At 36.5% G+C, this 24,540-nt stretch overlaps 1 protein-coding gene across 1 annotated transcript in view; it reads left to right on the forward strand.

The window, feature by feature from the left end:
* The window catches only part of LOC111089021 (DNA-directed RNA polymerase I subunit RPA2-like), a gene marked incomplete at its 3' end in the record, with an annotated part of 46,504 nt that overhangs the window by 3,318 nt on the left and 18,646 nt on the right, over window positions 1–24,540 (forward strand). Inside the window, exons 2-5 of the mRNA XM_022400636.1 lie at window positions 2,408–2,485; window positions 15,522–15,581; window positions 16,537–16,611; window positions 17,600–17,719. Coding sequence (XP_022256344.1) covers window positions 2,408–2,485; window positions 15,522–15,581; window positions 16,537–16,611; window positions 17,600–17,719 — 333 coding nt within the window. The remainder of the gene's footprint in view (window positions 1–2,407; window positions 2,486–15,521; window positions 15,582–16,536; window positions 16,612–17,599; window positions 17,720–24,540) is intronic.

Raw genomic sequence — 24,540 nt, forward strand, 5'->3', positions numbered from 1 at the left:
TGCGAACGGTAGTGTGAATGATTTTTTGACTTGGAAAATAAGCAAACAAACAAACAATCTCAGAGTTTTAATAGTATATAAATAGATTCTTCAATATCTTGTTTTTGTCTTCTTATGCCTTTTAATGAAGATGGGAACATGGACAGGGAAATAATATAATAGCCAATGCTCAGCGAGAGATTTTCATTTATAAAATTTTGTTGTTGTTCTTGACTTGATTTTTATTTTATTATCTCATTTCCATAGTTACTATTTGCAAATAGTCAATAATATTGTAGGTCCATTTTATTGTTGTTCTTTCTACATGCCGTTATAACATATTTTCATCTCATCATTTAATTTCTGTTATGCATATATTGTTGTATAGAAGATATTTTAAAATGATTCATCAGGTGGAAAACGAAGTTTTATAATAATAGAATGTACGAAAAGTGACCCGAAAAATGGCACTAACTCTGTAACCTGTGGGCCAATTTTAATGAAACCTGTTTTATTCTGTTTATATTCTCATTTCATTACAATAATGGCACTATTGTGCACCATTTTTGCTGTATTTAATTACAGACAAGTTCACACACAAAGAAACAAACAATCTCAGAGTTTTAGTTGTATATAGAAAAAGATTTTTTAAGGTCAGTGAGCTTTCCTCATTTTGCCCACCTTTAATTCTGTTTTTCAAATCTAACCAGTGTATTTGTATATTTTTTGATCCACATGTGCATAATAATTACTTATTCAACACTATGTGCATAAGTGGAGATTAAAGTGTGCATGCCCCAACCTTGTACAGAACACTATTCAAAATGTTATTATGTATTTGATGTCAGTGTTATCAACATTTCATGTTACCCTACATTGCTGATATTGCAATGGTTTATGTTTAGAGTAAATTGTATGATTGACAAAAGTATACTTTTTTCACATGAACATCACCTTGCACTTTGACTTGACAGAGTCTGGGTCGTACTGACTTTGGAATTTGACAGACATGTGTTACAAAAGTTTTGGTCATAAAGATATTTGATTTTTTGGGTACAACAGACTTTCACTGTTGACTAGAGGCTGGTAAAATTTCTTGAATATATATACTTTATAAATTTGGAAGTAAAAATCAATCTTATTTCTTCAATAAAGGGTAAATCCACTGGATCAACCCTGTGTATGTTCAGTTAATTCTTCCACTCTCTCAAAACTTCTTGTTCGTACCTAGTGTGTATTGAAGAGCCCATGAAAGAGTTATTCAGAAATTGCAGTTGATAAGAGAAGAAAACCTTTTCTTAAACTGTGATGAAATTCTTAATTAAATAGCTTTCTAAATTACTTGTAATAATAAACTTAAAACCTATGTAAAGAACAAAATTCTGTCAGTCGGATTTGATGCTTTCAGCGAAAAAGTATCAAACCATATCCATTTGAACTAATAACCTTTTTCATTTAATTTAATGAACATCAGGATTTTGAATAAATATTAGAAATTTTGTTTATATATATATATATGTGTGTGTGTATGTGTACATATATATTAATAATTTATCTATATAGAAATAGGCTTGCAGATGAAACCAAATTTTGGAAGTCTAGTATGCAAATACTACATATCTTACTCTCCTATAGTGTGCATTTCTTACCTAAAAACTATTAAAATATTGTTTGAATTCTAATTATGAAACAATCCAGTTGATATTTTGTACAAAACTTCAGCATTAGATGTTACTTTTGGTAGCTTTATCAATTAAGAACTTATCTATTGTTTCATGGGATAGTTGCATTGTGTCCTTCTTGATCTTATGTTTGGAGAGATACTTTGTGGCTGTCACATAAAGCAGATATTTCTATTCTGTTGCCTGTTTTCTGATTGGTCAGCTACAGAGAGAGAGATAGAGTATATGTGCTTTGTGATATCAAGTTTTGTTGCTTTTCGAGAGAGATTCATTCCAACTTTTGAGGAAAGTAGACTTATTTTTGTCCTAAAGGAACTACTTATTCAGTATATAAACACACACGTTAATGTGCATAAAAACATTAGTATATCACTTGTGCTTGAAGTGCAATTAGGGTTGTTTCTTTGGTATGTAGAAGCAGCTTCAGCTTGTTCATGATCTCTAATAAGACCATGAAACTGGCATATAGATGGAGCTGAAATATTACAAAAAAAGTAAACACATTTATGCAATCACACGACAGATTAAACTATGACAATATAATTTAGGTGGGATGGAACTTCATGCTTTGAATCTTTAAATCATGCATATTTAAAAGTATAAAAATTACAAAAGACATTACTATATAGATTCACATTTACTTTCAGTTCAGATTGCTAAGAATCTTTAATTATATGAATAAATTTTCTTCAATATAAAAAATTGAAATATCACAACTTTAATGATTCTGTTTTGTATTTTTGCAGGTATTACAAGGTATCAGCAAAGCTCATGTTGAATCATTTAATTATGTTTTAAGAGAAGGACTAACAAGAGCAGTTCAGGTATTTCCCTATTTTTCAATTTTTCACTGAAATACAAAAGTACTTGTATACAATAGTTGTAAATGAAACATCCAGACTTCTTAGGAAATATGTATTCATTTGTTAGCATGTGTCATGCAAATACATGTACTATTTATATATGCTGAAATTGATTATTCCAAGAATGTCTAAAAGATGCTTTGAAGATTGTACTTGTAACAGAAATTTTTGTTTCTGAGATTACAGTTTTTTAAACAGAAGTTAGGTCATTTTCATATGTAAGCAACAAAAAATGTTAATGAAAGTACAACTATATAATACATTTTTATAAGAAAAAGGTACTTACAAAATATTATTTAAATTTTATATTCTGTTCCATTTTGCACTGAGAATACTGATTTTGGATGATATAATGAAGTCATTCTTCACCACATACATTCTCTGTTGAGACTGTCAGTGATCCTACTTGTAGTGAGATGGAGACATATATTCGGTTTTGTGGTGATTCTCTTGGGGTGAGGCTCTGAGGCTGCAATTGAGGGTGATCTTTGACATTTTGGAGAGAATTTAGATTCATTTTTTCCTGTACATTTTTTAGTCTGTTGGCTTTTCAGGCTCACTGTGGGACAGTGGTGAGTTTGCGGATTTGCAGTGCTGAGGTCCAGGGTTCAATTCCATATGGTTCCAGATGGCCCAACATTGCTTTGCTCTAACACAACAAATTTATCTAACAAAATGTTGTTCCAATCAACGGTAGTCAACACAGTCTTTAAATGACCTACCAAAAACAAACAGGAGATCACTTTGGGATAAACTGTCTTTAATTTGTTTTCTTCTGTTGGTTCATCAAGAGTGTGATGTTTTGGGCTGAAAAGTGTGGGAGCGAATTTTTAGTTTTCTCTCCATCCACGGATTTTGTGGCTCATGCTGGAAGATTTAATTCTCGGTTACTTGAAGGGGCAGTTATGCCTTACCTGACATGTTGTTGGAACTTTGTGATTTAGCCTACCACTGCCAGGTGGAAGCATTTTCTGACACTCAAATAATACATCTGCTTCTTGAATTTCAGGGTTCTAAGTTTGTCTTTAACCTAATTATATCAATTTCCCCAAATGGAACAAGGTATGTCTACAGACTTATAACTCTAAAATTTAACATTTTATTTTTCATTCACTTCAGTTTGTTGGAGGTCTCTCAGGATCACCAACTTCATTGATGACAAGCTGGATCCATGGTTAGCATATAAGTTAGTTCCTCCCTGTTGCTGTTGAAGTCAAGCATTTCATTGCTTCCTACAGGGAGTCATAGTTCCACCCCTATTTGTGGGTCCTGACCCCTGACATCAACCCCTCAGTACTTTGGTACCCAGAATAGATTTTGTCTATATCCAAAGGTTCTGCTGCTTAGCCAGATCTCTGCCAGTGGTGTCGGTGATTATTGTATACTTTCAGGGTCTGTGGGAGTTCAGCTTTCAGAATTTTTAGATGTGTGGTAACCTTAAGCACAGATCCAGGAGCACTGCAGGTTCTTGAGTCAAGATTAGTCATTCAATTCACATCTTCACCTCTACTATCCGCCCAACCTGTAGGGTTTCTTTCTCCTGCAGATCATTGGGATTTGGAACTCAGTTCTAGGGATATCAGAGTTTGGGTGGTCTGGGGGTAGTGAGAGAGTCGTGCTAGTTCTTCAGAGGTTTTATTTCTGTCGGTTATTGGACCTATGCAGACAGGAGATTTATGTTCAGTCATTGATCTTCCTCATCTATATCGATGTTTAGATTTTCCAAGGTTCACAAGTTACTCATTCCTCAATCTGAGTTGACATTTTTTACTAAGATTGTAAATGTACAAGTTTGTTGTAGTCGGCTCCTATCTGCACATTGTTATAGTGGTGGAGTCCCATCACTATTGATGTTTGTTGTGCACAAAGGTTAGGTGCTATTTTTCCGGGATTTTACCTTCGAACTTGCATCGGCTTCTCAAAGGTTCTGCTGTGTATCATACGAGTTTTTCCTCATCACCTCCATTCCATCACACTCTGCACACACTGTTACATGGATGACTGTTTACTGCTGGCAAACATCTTGTCACTTGTCAGTCCATCACATCCTGATTTTAATTTCAAAAACAACAAAGACAGGCTTCATTTTTAGGGCTGAGACTTCTATTCTTGTTCCAATTCCATATGGCATCAGCCTGGGCACTTTTTATTTTTCATCTCCTCTCTAGTCGGGCTCAACAGTCTCCTATCTGGCTCAATGCTATTAAATAGATCTCCCAACTCTTACTAACCTTTCCTTCTCCCACTGCATGGATGTTTTTTTTTCTCTTCTGGGAATGTGGTCATCACTCATATCCCTCATGCCTTTGGGATGAGAGCACAAGAGATAGATCCTTTTAATGGTATTTATGTGACCAGGAGATCATAAATATCAATTGACTGGTTTCCCAGTTTCCTTAGTCAGGATCATTCTTCGATCTCAAGGGGTTGTTCAGTTGGGACACTACTATGATATAGGTTCCACTACTGCTGCCTCATCCAGAGTTTCATCCATTCATGAAAGCCTTGCTTCAGGAATGGGTTGCATATACCAAAAGTCAGGAATTCCTGGTTCTATGCATGGACAAAGAGCATTCCCTACACAATGTTTTCATCCTTTTTGGTCTTCAACAGGCAATGCCTCATGGTTTGGGTTTAAATAAGAGGTAAATCATCAGGCTTCACTCTGACAATTCCATGGTGGTGTCTTATATTTCTCACCGAGGAGGCATTTGATCCAAGGACTATTCCCATCTTATCACCGTACTAGCTTCCCATGTATCACTGATGATGCATGCAGTAGTAGGTCAGTTATCTCAATCCAATCAGGTTCTCTTAAGGCAGCCTTATCGACTACCATTCAATTCTCATGACTACGTATTCTTTGAGTCCCCAGTCCTCTCTGGATTCCTCAATTCACTTTGGGTCCTTGGTCCCAAATGACCATTCCAGTTACATAAAAGGTATTTTATAGTTACGTTACACATTCTTTCTCAACACCTGTTTGTGACCTGACTCTTATATGCAATGTATCCCCTTTATTTGAAGGTTTATTTTTTGTGGCTGCTGACCTACTGACATTACTGGTCTGTGTGATTTGCACTGTTTGTCCACAGACCACATTCTTATTCTCTCTACATCCTCAGACCAGTTCTTCTTACTCAAGACATGTGTCAGACAGGGAAGGGGATAAATTATTATTATTACCGATTCATCTGATCACTATTTCTCACTTCTATGTTCGATCAGATTTCGTTCATTGTCATTTTCAGTGAGGGTCTTGAAGATTTTTTTGCCTGCACTGATGCCTTTAGAGATGTTAGGCAACGACTTTTTATTCTGGGATCTCTTTGAAGGTGAGGCATCTTCTGTGAGTCACATCTAATCAGATTTGTCACATATCTATGTCTATAATGGACCAGTTGAATTGCCAGTTGGAGGTCCTTATGCAGACTAGTATGTGGACCCCCCCCAATACTTTTATCTCTCATTATTTGCATGATCTGGCAGTCTGTTCATCTGAGGGTTTTTGCCTGCTCCCTGTAGCTATCTTAACCATTTCTGCTAGATTATACAGAGGGGTGAGTAATTTCATTGCTACCTTTCAGGGACCCTTATCTCGTTTTCATAGGATCCCGCTCTGTGGGGAGGGTTGCCCAGCCAGGTGTGCTTTTATCAAACCAATTCTGCAGTAGCAACCACTAATTCAATTTATTTTATACAGGTTGCAACAGGCTCTGTAGAAATGATGTGTTCCGTAAAGCCTCTTGAGGTTGACTGGTTGGTACTACTGTACTATGCTGGACTGCCACTCATGGACTATCATGAGTAAAGGATAAGGGAATCCTGCCCTTCCCTTCCTATCATTGAATTCAATAAATCAGGGCTGGTTTCATTTTAAAAATAAATTTAACTTGGTTCACCTATTTCACTGTTTCCAGAGCACTGTTCCTCAGGGCCCCCAATGCACATTACCTTCCATATTCTACTACTTGAGCCAGGGAGTCCTTACCACACCCAATTTCCAATCACTGGGGTTGTGGACAGAGGCTTTTTCCTCCAAAGCGTTAGAGTGAATTTTCTCCACTCTTGGAGAAGAGGGCAAAGTTGGGGCCCTCCTAACTAGGTCCCTGGATGTTTTTCCCAGATGTGGGTAGGAGTGGCACCAGCCTACGTAGGAGCCTACTCATAATACCATTTCAGATTTGATGCTCAGCTATACAGTTGGGGTGTGCAGGGCCCTTCTTTTTGATCAATGTTGTTTCAGTACATTGTTCATGGATGAGGGTCCACTGTCCTCTTGTAATTTTGAATGCAGTGTGGTCTCATCCAGGGTCGTTGGTTGAGCAAAGTTGTTCCACGTCCTCCCCATAATTCTGGGGGTAAGTGGGATGTACCTTTCTCACACTGTTGGGGAGTGAGGATGAGTGTTCATAATTCCAGACCAGATGAGTTCTGTTTCCTTTGGTTGAGTAAGGCATACATGATTTCATCATTCCCAGCCTGGGGTGTTGAGTTTTGGACTTCTTCAGGTTGAGGAGAAGATTTGTTCACTTCAATGTTGCTTACTTTGTTGTCGTGATTCCAGTGGCTCAGAATGCATCACTTTATGGCTGCATGTTGGGATCTACTCATAAGTGTGTGTGTGTATATATATATATAACAACATTTGCAGTCCAATTGCCCTAGCCACCAATGTGGAATATATAGGGGCCTTAATTCCAACCCTGTGTGGTAGAACCCCAGCTATCTGGTTAGAGCGTGGCTTATAGTGATGATAACTCATGTAAAATTCTACCCATGATACAGGAATTAAGTTCTGGGTGAAGAGCATACCTGTTCTGGATATAGTGCAGTTCCCCCACTATTGTGCCAATTTTCTGTTCACACCCATGATCTATGCAGATGCTTTCTGTATGGATAATGTCCTCACCAGCCCCTCCACTTTATCAATGAGGGATTCTAGCTGTAAGTGGGAAAAGAGGTATGTTTGGAAGTTAACATTTTCTTAAATTGAAAATGTATTTCCAATAATACTTACCTCTGCTAACACTCTCCCACTCTTCCTCCCCACTAAGAGCCAGTGTTAGAGACTGGGATTGAGTCACTTTTGAAAAAGTGATAAAATTATCTGAATGAGGTGCTTATATACAGTACCAGGATAGAGGGCACATTGATGAAGGTGGAGAGTGTCACAAGATAAATATTGCCAAGGGCATTTGAGTGGGGGTATAAAAGACTGGAGCAAGCAAGAAAAAATCCGATCAGTGTATAGATGGGCAAATGAAGAAACCCTGGTTGTCAAGTATAGTTATGTGTGTCAGTGGAATGAAGTATTATTGGAAATACATTTTCAATCTAAGAAAATGTTTACTTCAATCTGTCTTTTCCCATGTCACTCCAGGTCATGTCTTTCTGATTGATCCTTCCTGGCCAGCACAGATCTAGTTTTCTCATCTGTTACAGTTTGGTATGTTTTTTTTTGTTCTGGATTGATTTTACTTACATACACTATGGGGCTCATGTGATATATTCTTTTCATCATTTTCATTTCTTACCATCTTCCACCTTTATTCTCGGCCTGGATCCAGGTGACTTTCTCTGTCTCGTGCATGCTTTGGTTTGCTTTATTGCTTTCAAGACTTCTTTCCATTGACTCCATTTCCTACAGTTTCATTCCCTTGCTCCATTCTTTTGTTTGTGATTTTTCCCTTTTTTTCTTACCCATTGTGTTTGGCTTGTGATACGATTGGACTTTTATTTCATGTTTCCTTTTTCCCATAATCAATTCCTGGTGTCTCCACTCCAATCAGGCACCCTTACGTTTTACCTGCATCTCGTCCCAATCATCCATTGGAGGTACTTCGTCTGTCAAACACTGGAACTACATGTCATACATTCATATCCCATTATCTGCTTTGGGTACCTGTTTCATCCTCGTTGGTGTACCATCTTCCACCTGTTGCCATCCTTTACTTACAAAATAAACAATAAAGACTCCATTGAGTTGAGAGTAGGGTTGTGGTGTTCTGCTGTTGTAGATGATGATATGTCCTCCAAATGGATGTTCCATCTCTGCATGTGTTTGTCTGAGAGGTGTTGTAGTTTTGCAGTTCGCCATCATATTGATTGGCATATCTCATCCTACCCCAGCATGGAAGTTGGTTCCCAACAGTCAAATTTTGGAGTTAAGAGTTGAACTATTTCACATATTGTCCACACACTTTTTCAGAAGAATTTTTCATGTGTCCTGTCATGGTATTTTGATTCTATAATCCATGATCAGAATCCCTCAGAGGGGATCAACATTGGCTCATCCAACTGATTCATTGTGTCTATTGAGTATACCCTAAGAGTAAATTTTGAGCTGTATCTCATTAAATTTGCCATTTCACAATGTCTTTGGCTTCCTGGTCCCCTTTAGTGGACATCTTACAGGCCAACACTTGGATTAATACAAATACTTCAATTTTACCCACATCCCACTGCTGTCTTTTCAATTTTGAGATTATGTTTTCTACCTGTTGTTATTCTCTTAAGCTAGGTGGAATTCATACAAGGTCAATTATGCTTGGTACTACATCTGTTTTGTGTATTGTAACCCAAGTATTTATTCTGCTCAACACCCCCCCATTAACCATTTCATGAGTGTGAGTGTGAAATATTTTGAAAAAGAATACAGTCTCTTCTTTTCTTAGGAGATTCTGTATTTATCTGGATTTCTATATTCAGTATTCTCATATGTTCATTAAACTCCGTGTTTGTCTTAGACACAATTCCACCCACTGTGCTGGGGCTTCTTGAGAAGTCAGTGCTTTCTGGACAGCTTGGGTCTTAAATTTGGTTCTCCCTGATTGCCCACTAATTTGGCCATTTCATGACTCATTGACCACTCATGATATTAGACTGGACTACACCACCACAAGAGTAGATCATCATATTTCCCCTACTTGTTTAAGGTACCACCTATGTTCTCATTATTGGCTCCACTGGTATAATAAAACATTGCCTACCTTATCAACCCTTTTTTATATGAACTAAAGAGTGTCAAGGGTGAATGGATACCTTGCTGAGAAGAATGCCTTGTTTGTGAGTGTCCATATGCTCAATCTTTGCATAAGACTTTGATTTGTCCCTAAGCATTGCTAATTTTTTTCAACAGCACACCAGTCTTTTATCCCCCATCATTTTTTTTTGCACCATTGCAGCAACATGTGCTGATCACGTAACTATCCTCCACCAATTATACTGTGCCAACTATACTAGTGCAAGTAATGTCCTTTACCATTGCAACACAATCTTCACTTTCTCGATTGGCATTCTAGTGTATAGACGTGTGTTTTAACTCATTCCCCATGTGATTACAAAGTTTTGATTGTGCTTAATCACAACTTTATATCAGTTTCAACTTCAAGTTTCGACTTCTTGTGTTTGATTTCCATTGTTTCTATTCATTTGTTTTAGAAATGTTTCTGTTTCCAAATTTTACTATGTTCATAGGAATTCAAGATTTAATATGACAGATGTTCAAATTCCTGCCATAAGTAGAATACTAGTCCCCAGGTCTCAGGGTAGATGATGTCTGCTGGGGAAGCACAGGCTTTAGATCACAGGGAGTTCGTGTCTTACATTCGGTCGATGATTTTTCCTTTCATGTTATGATTTTTGTGAAGAAGGATATAACTACTGTGTAGAAATTGTCTTTCTATGGCACTTTTCACCTGTTATTGTGCCTCCACGCAATCTGCTGGGTTAGGTATTGTTCTTTTCCCAGGAGATCTGTGGTTAGTTTTTCAGTGTGTATTTTTCACTCTCTGCAGATATATCCATGTTCAGTGACTTTATGTGAGCTTGTGTGATGGACCTAATTTAGGTCATTCATGTCCTTTCTGATCAGTGTTAGGTAAGTTAGATTTTTATACTTTTTTATGTCTAGGTTAATTTAGTTTAAACTTGTATTTGGAGTTTGATTATTCCTTTGTTTTTCTTTGCCTTTTCACTTCTTTTCACCATTAATATTATTTTGTTTGTAAGTTATTTTGTCCTTACTATTAACTGTGTCTGATTGGGGATTAGGTTAGAGTTAAACTTTGTTATTGTTAATTGAGTATCTTTTTATTTTCATGTTTTTAGGGTTGGTTTCATTTTTGTGTTCTTTATCTTATAGATTCTTTGGGTGGACTATATGTTCGATATTTAAGGGTCATTTACCTTCTAAGTTCCTTTAGTGGTTTGTACTTTGAATATTACTTATTGTCTTCTGTTTTAGGTCAAATTTCATAGTTCAGCAGGTTTATTATTTTTGTATACTTTGTAGTCTTTACACGTTTCTACCTTTTTTCCTTAGTAATGAGTGCTTTCTTTCAGTATGTTTACCTTGTGTGTCTTTGGCTACACATCACAACAGTTCTGTGGATCATATGGGTTCTGTCTGTGAGTTTCTGCCTTCTATTTTGCACCCCTCTATCCACTTCCCAGATCTCCTTCCATCCTCCTCAGGATCGTACCTCGCCCAGTCTTCTTGTCAAGTCTGTTTGAGACCTACTACACAAAGGAGCTATCGAATGAGTGGTGCCCACTCAACTAGGATTTTACTCCCGTCTCTTTGTTGTCTCCAAAATGCATGGGAGATTGGAGTTCCATCATAGCTTATACCAAGGTTTATTCTTATCTGGAGACATCTCGCTTCACTATGGAGTCCTACCTTTCACTATGACGTTTTTTTCCCCCAGTGTCATACCATTTTTCTTTGGTTTGTCCATGAGGATTATGTCTTCCAGTTCTGGGCACTGCCGTTCAGTCTTTCTTCTTTGGACTCCCTATTACATGGATGACTGGCTTCTTCTCACCTCTTCCCATGCCCAGTCAGTCACTCACACCTGTTTACTTCTTCGTGAAGATGCTCAGGTGGGGTTTCTCATCAAGTTGGAGAAGTTCTTTACTACCCCCCTCACAGTATCTAATTCATTTGGGGGTTTTCACTTCCCAGCCTTCTCCACTTCAGGTCCAGGATATGTAGAGGGCAGTCACGAAGGCCCTACCTTCTCTCTCTTTTGGGGTTGTGGGCTTCCTTAGGTGCTCTCCTTCCCTTAAGTCGGGTGCACATGCATTCCTTTCATTGGATGCTTCTTGCCCAGTGGAACTTCCCCCATGATCCCTTTTACCATCCCATCTCCTTTCCACCTGGGATCAGGGCCAACCTTGCTTGGTGGCTTAACAGGTACTTGACCACAGTGGGGGTTCCCATTCCTCCACCTGGTACCGAGTCTCATCTGTTTACAGATGCTTCCTTGGTGGGCTTGGGGTCTTTCCTCAATTCCCCAGAGATTTTAGATTGGTAGTCTGTCGAGGAGGCTGGTCTCCATTTTCACATTGGAACATTTCACAGTTCCTCGGGTTTTGTATCATTTTTTCCCATTCTTGTCGGGGGTAGGTGGTTATAGTTCATTCTGACAATTTCACTGTTGTCAGCTATATTACGAAGCAAGGGGAAACCAAGTCCAGATCTCTGTGTTTTCAGACTTTGGATATCCTGTACTAGACTGCTGACCATGACATGACTGTTCTGGTATGTTATACTTCTGGAGTTATGAATCTTGTGGACAATCGCTTATCACATCCCAACCAGTTTCTCCACATGGAGTGGTCCCTTCATCCTCAGGTTTTTCTGTGGGTGTGTTCTCAACTGGGAACCCCACATATATATGTATTTCCCACTCACTGGAATGCAAGACTTCCTTCCTTTTTGGTCTCTTGTTCCACAACCCTCTGCTGTGGGGGTGGATGTTTTCAGTTCTGATTGGAGAGGGTCTTCACCTATATGCCTACCCTCTGATCAGACTCTTTGTCTGGGTCTTTTCCCTTATCCAAATCACTCCTTGTTGTTTTTTGCTGGTTGCTCCGTATTGGCTGGCTCAGACATGGTTTCCTCTGCTCTGGCCTTTAGTGGAGCTATAGCCCCTGCCCTTATCTTTGTCTTGATTGCTCCTTTGATAATTTTGACATTTTTCTTCCCAAGTCACCACACTCCAGCTTCACGTGTGACTTTCCTTGCCTGTACCATTCACTATTCCTCCTTGTCTATGTACCAGAGGCTTTGGTCTTACTTCAGACTTTCATCTATTGGCCATGGCTTCTTACCATCCTGTCCTTCTGTTCATCACCTTTCCCAGTTCTTCATCTGGTTGTTTGTTCATGGTTTGCCTCTTTCAACTGTTGCTCTTTTTAGAGCCACCCTATCAAACACCTTCCTTTCTCCCACTTCCAAAATGCCTTCTCTTCCCTGGTTATTTTGCTCCTTTTCCAGTCCTTTTTTGACTGGTCCATCCTCCATGTTCCTTTGTTCTGCTGGTTTGGGATCTTAATGTCCTTCATACCCTGTCCAGTTTTCCCTTTGAACCATTTGCATTCTGTACCTTGTACCATTTTTTCCTTAAAACCTATTTCCTCTCCCTCCTGGCATGTGGTTGTCATCATTTCCGATATTTATGCCATTAATGTTTCCATTCCTCGTTGGTTATCCACTATATGGATCAAACTTTCTTTCCAGAACATTAGATGCCTGGGAAGGTTGTTGTGCATCTCATCCTATTTCCTTACCTTCCTTTTCCCACCTGTTCTCCCATTTGGATTCAGATCATCTTCTTTGTCAAGTTTGTTACCTGCTATGTTAAATGGCTCATACTGTCTCCTTTCATGGGTTTTCTTTCCTGTCTCTTTGTTCCATGGAATTCCTCTGTTTCCTGTGATCTTTTCACTGGTTGGGTTCGTCAACTCATATTATTGACGTATTCTGACATGTCCATGGACGGTCTTCGTCTGCATCATGTTTCTTCACCCCAAATTTGTCATCTAACTATGTCTTTAAATTATCTCTAAATAACTTACACACATGATATGAAGCAAACAATTTTATGCAAGGTGCTTCCACTGGATGTTTTCTGCCCATATGGACTGCACTTGTCATACTACATCATATCACAAGGCACTTCCCCTGGATGTTTTCTGCCCATATGGACTGCACTTGTCATACTACATCATATCACAAGGCACTTCCCCTGGATGTTTTTTGCCTTGGCAGACCATACATGTTCAAGATATAAAACGATCAATCTTATGCATGGTGCTTCAACTGAATGATTTTGCCTGGATGAACCACACTTGACATTCTCCATAATTTCACAAGGTGTATCCCTTGGATGTTTTTTTCCCGGGCTGACCGCAATTGTTGATCACACAATCTGTTACGTACAATATAGGAAACGAAAAATACTATGCAAGGCCCTTCCACCGGATCTTTTCTGCCCAGATGGACTGCACTTAACATAATCTGACGTATCCAAAGGCACTTTCCCTGGATATTTTTGCCTGGGCAGGCCACACTTAGTCTATTCATATACATTTACAGTCCTTTAGCCCTAGGCACATATTCTTATATCTGATTCTGGACATCTTTTTCAAATCTGACTGTGATTGTAACTGTGCTCATGCTTGTTATGTATGTGGATGTCTTATGCCCATAGGCAGAATCTGTCTATTAAGTTCCACTCTGTGTGTCTTACTTTGTTCGTTACTGGGTGAAGAGCATACCTGTTCCAAAATTATAATTATAAAGTTATAATTGTGGCACACCTGTTCTTTCATGGTGGTGGTCCTTTGCTTGTTTGGTTACTTTTGTTCCTTCACCGGCCATTTGCAGTGGGGATTCTAGTTTTTGGTGAGAAGAGGTAGTACCATTTTGGAAGTTAACATTTTCTAACACTGAAAATGTATTTGTAATGGGTACTTACCTCCTCCTCCCACTTCCCTCCCCACTGATTTTCCTGTGTTTCTGGCTTGTATCTGCCAATTCTCAAATGTGAGGATTGTGCTGCAATGGTAGTATAGGTGACACAGTATGATTGGTGGAGGGTATTCACATGATCAGTGCATGTTGGTGCAATGACAGAAAACAAAATGAAGATGTATAAAAGAGTGATGCGCTGTTGAAAAATTTTAGCAATGACTAGTGGGCAAATCAAGGTTGAGATAACTTTGGGTGAGAGGGAGGTAAATACCTATCGGAAATACATTTGTGGTGTTAGAAAATGTTAACTTTCTTGGATTTATAAAAGTGTCACATTAACTTCTTAAACCTGAGTGGATGCTACCAGCATCTGGCCAAAAATCCCGATTTACCCATTGGACAGTGACAGCATCCAATAACATTTATGTCTCTTTGGCTGAAAACTAATCCAAACCAGATTATTATCATCCCCCCTTTTAGAAATAGACCAGAAATTTTATAAGGTATGATAATCATTATTAGAATATCATGAAAATAATTCCAACAGAACGAGCAAAAAATTATGGGTTTAAAGAGTTAATAGACATATTCTCAAATGTAATATTCTTAAAAATAGCAAGCACATGAAAGGAGTCTTTAACATGTAGAAACTGAAGAAAAAACCAAGCAATAATTTAAGGTTTTGACTCTTATGAAAGACCAACTCTGTGGAGGACTTGTAAACAAAAACCAGATAGGATGATAAATTGAGAGAGTATAAAAGTGTATTATTCATAGTTCTTCCCATTTTTCAGTATTAGTGGAAAATAGTTTTTTAATTGGCTGTTAGCTGAATTATTTTCAAACTTCATAGATTGTTAATATATGTTCTTTTTAAACAGCTTCATGAATTTGACCACAAAGTTCAAAGACATCATCATCTTGACTGAAACACAGATTACTGATCTTAACACTTATTTATATTCTTGTAAATGGAGTAAGAGTATGGATCTTAATTATGTTGACTAAAGAAATTAAGGTTTTTTTAAACTTTTCCTATTTTAATAAAAAGTTTCAATCATTGTTATCTGTAATATTCTGAGGCAATTTTAACTAGCTGTTTTTAAAGATCACATAAAAAAATACAGTTATTGTGGGAGTATAAAACACTTTTTCATACTGTGTTATATATATATATATATTATATGTATAAAATTCTTTTTATTAATTAGAAATCTTTTTTTTTATTGTTAGGACATAGTTCCATTGGAACTTGAATTACCAAATGAAGATCGTATAAAGTTGGAAATTAGGGTAGGTTTTGCCACACTAAACAGTGCTATGTCTAAAGCAAGTTATTTTTCCATTTTTCATATGGTTTTCTAAAATAGATCATGTTCATATTGTGTTATTTCATAAAAATTAATTATATAGATAGTGTAATATTTTCTGTGTTACCCATATGGTAGTAAATTGGATATTCTGCTTGTTAACTTTGATGCTTTCTGAAAGAAAAAAGTATTATGTGCAGTAAATGATAAAAATATAGTGAATATCATGATGCATTAGAGCTAGTCAAGAATACACACATTAAGATACTATATGAACAAATCTTTAATTTCAAACACTTTTACAAAACTTAGGCTTCATAATTTTTTCTTCTTTCTCTTATTTAAAATGCAAAACTTGTAATATGCCATCTGTGATAATTATGATCAAGCTGAGTCCTATTTGATTCTTCAATTCTTAGAAATATTCAGTTGTGATCAGTGAATTAATGTGGTTTAGAGATTAGAAGATAATAATCTGTAGAACTTTCATGATCATGTGGTTCATCTTCAGTGTGTTGAAATAAGAAATATATAGCAGTTGTTTTGTGTATTGAATTTATTCTGCTAAAAAGATAGGCTAAGGCTGAACTAGTTGTAAATTGACATGATTCTTATTTTGCAAAGAATTAGGTTGCATTCATTGCATATGGCTTACCCTATTATATGTGGATTTTTTTTTCTATCACTGTTGATTTAATTTGAAACTTGAGATTGGAAATACTTTTCCAGAATATAAAAAAAAAAATGGCTAGCAAAATAAAAAGCAAAATGTTGTACAGTTTCAATTTATTCTTTTAAAAAGTTACTCTGAATTGATACTGGTATTCTATTTCAAATGTTTACCATGAACCAATGAAAATGAAAGTTCCAAAATTCTTTTATTGAAGATTTATTGTGGTTTTAATATTAAACAACTGCTGGTTTTAACTTATTATTAGGATGCTGTTATTGGATGTCCCACAATTCACAAAGATAGTATTCAAGCTACAGATTTTAGGGTTTATCCAGTAGAGGTAAGATTTGTTTTGTATTGTAACTGATGGATTTATATTTCAATGAATTAATTGTGCTAAATTTTTAACTTTAAGCTTGAGACTTATCTTTTCATTAAGTTAAAATATTTATAAGAAGTGTTGATCCATATTTCATATAATTAATAAGATGGAATATTTTATTATATTACTTCTAAGTTTTGAATATTTACCAGACACTGCAAAAATTTATTTAGTATTCTATTTGTCTTTTATTTCCAAGTATTGTGAAAAATATCAATTATATTTTTAGTTTGAATAGATATAGTGATCTATTACATATTTTTAGTAATGTATGAAATTTTATAACTCCATTATTACAACCAGTGAATATGGAAAATGTTTACTCACAAACATAAGTAAATAGATAATCACAAAAATGGGTAAGAAAGAGATAATACAAAAAATATTTGGCCTTCTTTGTGTTAGGAGAACACCCTATTTCAATACTTTTTAAAATATATATATTGGCCAGAAATGTTCAGTTAGTTGGGCTTTAATTTACAAAAGTTTTAAAAGATAGTAACTTTTAATGTTTAAGTAACACATACATACACACACACACACACACACAGATATATCACTAAAATAATACAAGACTTTCCCCATGTAATAATGAAGTTGGAAAAGCTTAATAACTCATGCTAGAATTTCCTTTACTCATGCTGAACATAGTCCACTTCTGATGAAGGAAGATCTAACCTCCAAAGTGCTTGGTTTACCAGATTTTTGCAACTTTTATATAATATACTGGTCCTATTTACTTTTCTAGTATTTCTTGTGTTACATTAGACCATTTTGCTTACTATGAAAACTCATTTCTCCAATATAAAAAGTAAAAAATATTCTTTATCCAATATGAGTAGCTTTAAACCCAATTACCCAAATTCTGGATATAATTTTTAGCTTCAAAAAACCTGCAACTTGTGTTTAATGAATTAGTAAATATTTTTCTGTGATTTTTTTAAAGTGTCGTTCCCGGGGGACAACATATAAAGGTAAATTGCAATTGACAGTGGTGTGGAGTAAAAATGGGATTGTACAGGATACTATAGAGAAAATAGTTGGAGAAGTTCCTGTAATGGTCAAGGTAAGAGTAAATATAAGTGGTTTTCATCATTGTGTTGGATACTGTATTGTTGAAGATGTAACTGATTAAGTTTATGAAAATTTTTTTCAGTATATAGTTTTATGAACTGGAAAATATTGTACTGTTCATTGATATTATTTACATACTTTACTTAGGAATGTACTGTATCTGATTTTTAATTTAATTCTAAATTCAAGTGAAAACTACCTGCAGCTTAACTTGATGCACTGAAAACATGCTCTGAAGTTTGTACAACAACAGATGTCCTGACACTCAATGGAAATAAAATCAAAAATATCTTTAATTTTACAATAAATACAGTTACAAAAGAAAAAAAAATCACACAAAAAGCAGATTTTAATGTAAAAGTACCGTTTATCATTGAGGCACAAGAAGATTACATAATAAGTGTCTTTTACAATAATGAGAAGGTAATCAGTGACCAAAAGACATATACCTTTACTTTCAGAATTTAATTTGTTTTACTCTTTCTTGTTGAAGTAAATACTTTATTTTGTATTGTCAACCTTTTAGTATAGATTCACAGATTAATGTGAATTCTTTTTATGCTGATGTGAGCACAAATATCATCGATAGTTACCAACAATATACAACATTTTTACCTGTTGAGATTATGATAGCCATCATATATTGTGAAAGGTGCTGCTTATGTTGACAAATACAGTAAGATGAAGAGTAATGTAACATCGTCCAGTATGTTGTGGGGTCCATATTGCCACCTGGACCCTCTTCTTCCATACCTGCCATACAACTCCATTCAGATTTTGAAGCTGAAGTTGAGGAGTATGAAATGGAGCAACTTTTTACATCCAATATTCTCTACCTACTGAATATCCCTTTTCTAGCCTTACATATGCCTTTTACCCATTGTTTCCTTTCTTCTCCCCTGTTAGTGCCACGCCTGGCCTTTACTTTCAGGTTTCAATTCATTCCTGCTGTTTTATGCTTCACCCTTCCTGCTTTACAAGTTATTGTTCAGATATTGTTTATTCTCCAGTAACACATCACTCCTATGACTTATTGTTTAGACATTGTTTATTACTCCTTAACATGTTCACATATGATATATCACTTAGAATTAGTTCATTACTCCTTAACTACTCAGACTATAATGTTTAATCATAGTTACTGACTCCTTAACATTACCACTTAATATATTATGTTTAGTCATAGTTCATCTCTTTCACACGTCTGCATAGATGCTGATGGTTGTTCATATTCACTTATTCCTTACCATGTAAACATAGATATGCATCTTTAGTTACAGTTAGTTGCTCTTCCACCTGTTCTTTACTTCCTCATATGATTAATCCTTAATGATTATTTTTTTGTCATAATTTTACTGCATATTGTGTAACCATTGATGGTAATGTTTAGTTCTTGACCTTCACTCCTTGATAAGTCAGACATAGACAATACTATTTTATTATGGTTCATTACTTCTTTGCATATACACACATTCAAAGTCATGTTTCATCCTAGTTCTTTATTCCTTCAAATATCCACATAGACTATAATGTTAAATCTAGTTTATTACTACTTCATGTACCATTAGAAGATACAGTTTAGACCTAATCACTTGTTCCATACAATGTCACCCAATGTCAATGTTTATATGTGGCTACTTACTCTGTCAGATGTACTCATAGTAGATAATATGTAATCTTCTTTACTTACTCCTTTACATATAAGTATAGAAAATAGTGTTCAGATTTGGCTTATACCATTCAAATGTGTTCATAACCTTTCATGTTCTAGAGATTCTTTTTGGCTGTTTTCTTGACATGAACATGTCCTACCCACAGATTGGTTCCTTACCCACTGGTCTTCCATTATTTTGCTTTTTTTTATTGTACCTTCTCCCTTAGTTGTTGTGTTACACCTCTTTTTGCTCCTCTTTTCTGGTCTCCTGTGCCTGAGTACTCAGCCCTGGCTGTCTGTCTGGTCTGTCCAATGTTTTTCCTATGCATGACCTTCTCTCCATCTCTCTTAGATCGTTGCTTAGTTTCAGGACACTTTTTAAAGGGTCCCTTTGGTGGTCCCTCACAGTCTATCCCAACCCTGCTCGAGTCTCAGCTTTATCTTTCCCTTCCTAACTTCCCATCCCTTCTGATCCACCCTTACACATTGCTCTTTTCTCGGGATATGACATCTTTTTATTATTACATGTGGGATTGTTCAATCCACCTCCATGATCATGTAGCTGTCCCTTTTTCCCTTTCCTGTCCCCTTATACCTCTTCTGTGTGCTGGCAAATGGAACATGCTTGTCACCTTGGTCTTGTTGTCACCATTTCCCTTTGACTTCATTACACTGTAACATATTCCTCCTATTTCATGGGATGGTTCTCCCATGATCTGTAAGTCTCTTCTATCTTAAGTTTTAGGGTGGCATTTCATCTATCTTATGCCTTTCCTGATGTCACAGTTTCCCTTCTTCTCTGCTTCTTTTTTTTCCCCTCCTTATACACTGCCTCCCTCCTACTTTTTGTCTGATTGAATTATCATTGGGGTTCTCCTTGCTCTTACCTGGGTCCCTATCTAACCTCTAGCAGGTGTTTCTGCTCTCTCTGGACTCATGAGCCCTATTCCTACTTACCATTGATAACTGTTACACACATCTATGCCCTTGTTTCCTCCCACTTTCTCATTACCACTCTTCCCTTCTCCTTTGTCCTAACTGATCTTTTCTTCCCTTATATCCATGGCAGGGGCAAGTTGTCACTCCTTTTCTCCCATATCCCTTCTTTCAGTTTCTCTTTTTGGTGCTGTTTCTGTTCCAGACAGATGCTCTTGTCCTGTATATGCAGCTCAATGTTTTTTCACACTCTTCCTTTTTGTGGTTCCTCTTTCTGCCCTTTCATATTGGGACACCTCCTCTACCCAACCAGGGTTTCTCTCTTTACCCTATTATGGATTGGATCCACCAGCTCATATGTCTTGTATATGCCTTTCTGATGGCAGATGTTTATATGATCTCTCCAGTTTCCTCTCTTCAGCTTTTCCTCATTTTTTTCTGGGCTGGTGTGTGGACTACCACACAGTCATTTGTCTCAGATTTAACTATCTCCACTGTCTGGCTGTCTTATCTCCAGTAGTGTACAGATTTCCACCAATGGCCAGTCTTCAATTAACCTTGCACCTGTAACGGGTGTGAGTATACATTTACTTGTTGCTTTTTCATTGTTCTCCTATTTTTAGATCCCAATAGGCAGCTAATGCTGTCTCACAGGATATATTTACCCAAAATTCCACATCGGGTCAGGATAACAGAAAGCACCTAGACCATCTGCCCTGGCCCAATCAGTGCTCACTGTGAGATGGGATGTTCTGCAAGACCACTGGAGTTTTACTCATGGTAGTTATATACAACTTTTTCCAGTCTGATCCAAACTCTACCCATTCTATGGACTATTATGGAAAAAGCCAGCACCAGAGTTGTGCTTCTACCTGCTTCTCTGACTAGTGCTTGCTGGCTTTTAAAGATAAGATTTTGAGGTTACCTAAAATACTTTATTGAACTGAAGTACTGATGGGGATCTGGGCACATTCTCCGAGTCTCTCCTACATGACCCCCCCCTCTTTTGAATGAAGCATGGGAGATCCTTGCCATTTACCAGCTCCCAGCTTCTGGAGAATCCTCACTGATTTGGGACCTGAAGGTGAATGCTTAAACACATAGTCCTTTTATGCTGAGAAGTGAAGCAGGGGTGTTTTCAGAGTGTAGTATGGACCACCCCAACTTGTCTAGATACATCACAGTCTCTGAGTGAATTTCAGACACATATCTCACTTACTCTCTATTCACCTTTACCTTCTCCTACAAAGTAGGATGGGCTTTGTATAGTCTGTTGGTTGAGTGGTAGTTTCATAAATATCCTCAAATTATGTCCACTATGATTCCCTCTTCATGTGATTGGTATTGGCCCTTACTGTTGTCTGATGGTCAAGGAGGTGAGCACACTTGGTACCAGGAATGTCGAGAGCCAGCAAACATCCTTGCCGGGCCCCCTTTCTCTGTCTCTTTTTTTTAACATTTTCAAGAATTTATTAAAAAGAAGATCCTAAATTAGGACAGCAGCGAGCTCATAAGCCAGACAAAATCATAGCAGCAGCCATTTTTACCTCACAGTATAAGTGTAAAAATTTTAATAAAGAAAGTAACAACAAATATCTATTCAATCTATAAAGTAAAAAATACATATTAATTATTACTCAAATTATTATTTCAGTTGTTCTTAATGTATCAAGCATCTATATGCAAAGAAAAGCCAAAAACTATGGTTTTTATCATTAAATGAAGATATAGCCTAAAGATGTTTTGCGAGCTTTACCAGGTTTCATTCGCCCAGCCTCTGGCCAGTTGAATGTGCCCTAACCTTACTTGTGTGCAAGCTCTCAGATGGTCAAGTACCTTTTCTGCCTGTCCTTGCAACACCTTTCAGGCTTCTTGCCTCTCCTTATCCTTCACCCAGGATAAGCGTATACTGATTGAGATGAGATGCGATCTCCCACAGGTGTGCCCCTGTGGTTTTCCTTTTAGTGCTCTTGAAAAGAAGCTAATCTGTATAATTTCTGCACTGGTCCCTCCAACATCTCAATGTAGGATTCTGGCTAATCTGTACATAGAAGTGAGTCATTGTATCAGAAGTTAACATTTTTCTTACCTGAAAATGTATTTCTGATAGATACTCACTTTCATGCACATTCTCACCTTTCCTCTCTACTTTCCTGGTGCATGTTTATTGTTTGTCTGACGAAAGAATGAGGATTTTTATGCATAAATGTACAGGGAGCATTTGTGCAGGGAGGTTTGATTGGTGGAGGATGTTGCTGCATGATATGTCATCACACGGGAGTGCAAATTTATGTGTTTTCATGTGAATTTTAGGTGGGAATTTCACAAGGCTGGTGGCATGCAAGTCTCTTAGGTAGAATAGCATGACTTCAAGAGGTAAATAGCTAACGTATAAAAATCAATTCTAAATGTACGACAGAAACTGTGGCCAATAACCAACATCAAGAGATTTTGAAATTACAACCATGACAGCATGTTAATATGAATAGTATATATATATATATCAATTTCTTTTTTACTTATTATACTTTTTATACTTTGCTAACAGTGTTTTATTTATATTTTATGTATTATTGACTTTTCTTTGCCTGCTAGTCTTGTGTTATGTTCCAATTACAACTGTCAGTTGTATTTTGTCCTTTGCCTCAAAATCAAATTCAACATCAAACTACTGGAAAATACTGAGTATGCAGTGTTTTCTTTTATTCCAAAATAATCAGTAATTGTGATTTCTCTTAATTTAGAGATAATTTTAGGATATTTTAATCATGCCTATTTGAATATATTTCTTCACCATCAGCAAAGTAAACATTAGGTACATAATTTTTCTCCCTTCTTTGGTATAGATTGAACAACAATTTAATCTCATTGAATGAAAAACCACATGCTTAAGATTATTTTAGTTTAAAAATAAACCAAACATGTTTTACTACCATTGAGAAAACACAGAATACACTATCATTTTTTCATGTTGTGGGCTAAGTTAATTATTGCAGCATTTATCAAACACACACACCCATACATCTTTATATTATGGTCAGAGTTCTTTATTTCCTGAGAATTGGGTTTCCTTCTATTTATATTCATATATATATATATATATATATATATATATGAGTAAATTTATGTGTAATGTAAAATACATGTGTATTGAAATGGATATGTACAACAACATTATTTATTAAATATATATGTACATGCAGTACATAACAGACAAACATTGATACATGTATTGTAAACAAAATTCACTGTTTTTGCCAATCACCAACACCTGTAGTCATACTGTTTGCTACTGTATCACTGTTCATATGTCGGAAACCCAACTCATTTGGTTCTACACAAAAACTGTACATTGATAGATGAAATTCAGCAGGAATGGTTCACAACTTGTGTTCGTAACTACAGAGAATACTCTAATATACAGAAATACTGATGTAGGGCAAGTACCAAGGATAACAGTAAAAGTATGTGTAATGTTGTAGCTGACTTTCAACACCTGTAGTCATGGTTTTTGCTCTAGTATCATGTGATGTCTTATGAAATGGAAAACTCACTAGGGTTGACACCAACAGAAAAAATAACTTGCATAAAATCCAATGAAAAATTTAGTTTTTCCCTCCATCATTTTTCACAATCTAGGTTACTGGAATAAATCTACCAGACACAAAAGTAAGATCACAAAATCCTTTCAGCCTCTTGATTATATAAGAATACTTGGTGATCAATGGCAACTATATCAACCATCAGTGTTTTAGCATTACATGTAATATGGGAGTCATCCCACCCATGTTGATTTAGTAAGTCTCAAGCAGCTTACACCTCAGAAATAATGCATCACTCTGTTTGGTAGCAAGGATTGCTACATTCTTTTGGTTGTTGATCTTTTATCATGTCAAGATTCCAACCACATAATTATCCTGACTGATATAATCCAGTCACTAGCACACAAAATATACCTTATGGCTTGGAAAGTCACGGTCATCACTCCCTTTTGGTATTTGGATCCTGCAGCTATTTCAATTGCTGATGATTCCAGTCACAGCCATACTGTTTTATTAGACAGTATTTTGGCCAATCTTCTTAAAAGCTTCAGTCAACTCACCTTTAGTTCCCCTAGACGTGGATTCCTGTACGTGGTGAGGGGACCTCCCAGGGAAGGTTCTATATTTTCAGTTACTTTCTCTGGGATCTAAACATCCACCCACATGTTTGTCGTGCATGGC

The sequence above is a fragment of the Limulus polyphemus genome, unplaced genomic scaffold (assembly GCF_000517525.1).
Source record: "Limulus polyphemus unplaced genomic scaffold, Limulus_polyphemus-2.1.2 Scaffold5031, whole genome shotgun sequence".
Taxonomy (NCBI): domain Eukaryota; kingdom Metazoa; phylum Arthropoda; class Merostomata; order Xiphosura; family Limulidae; genus Limulus; species Limulus polyphemus.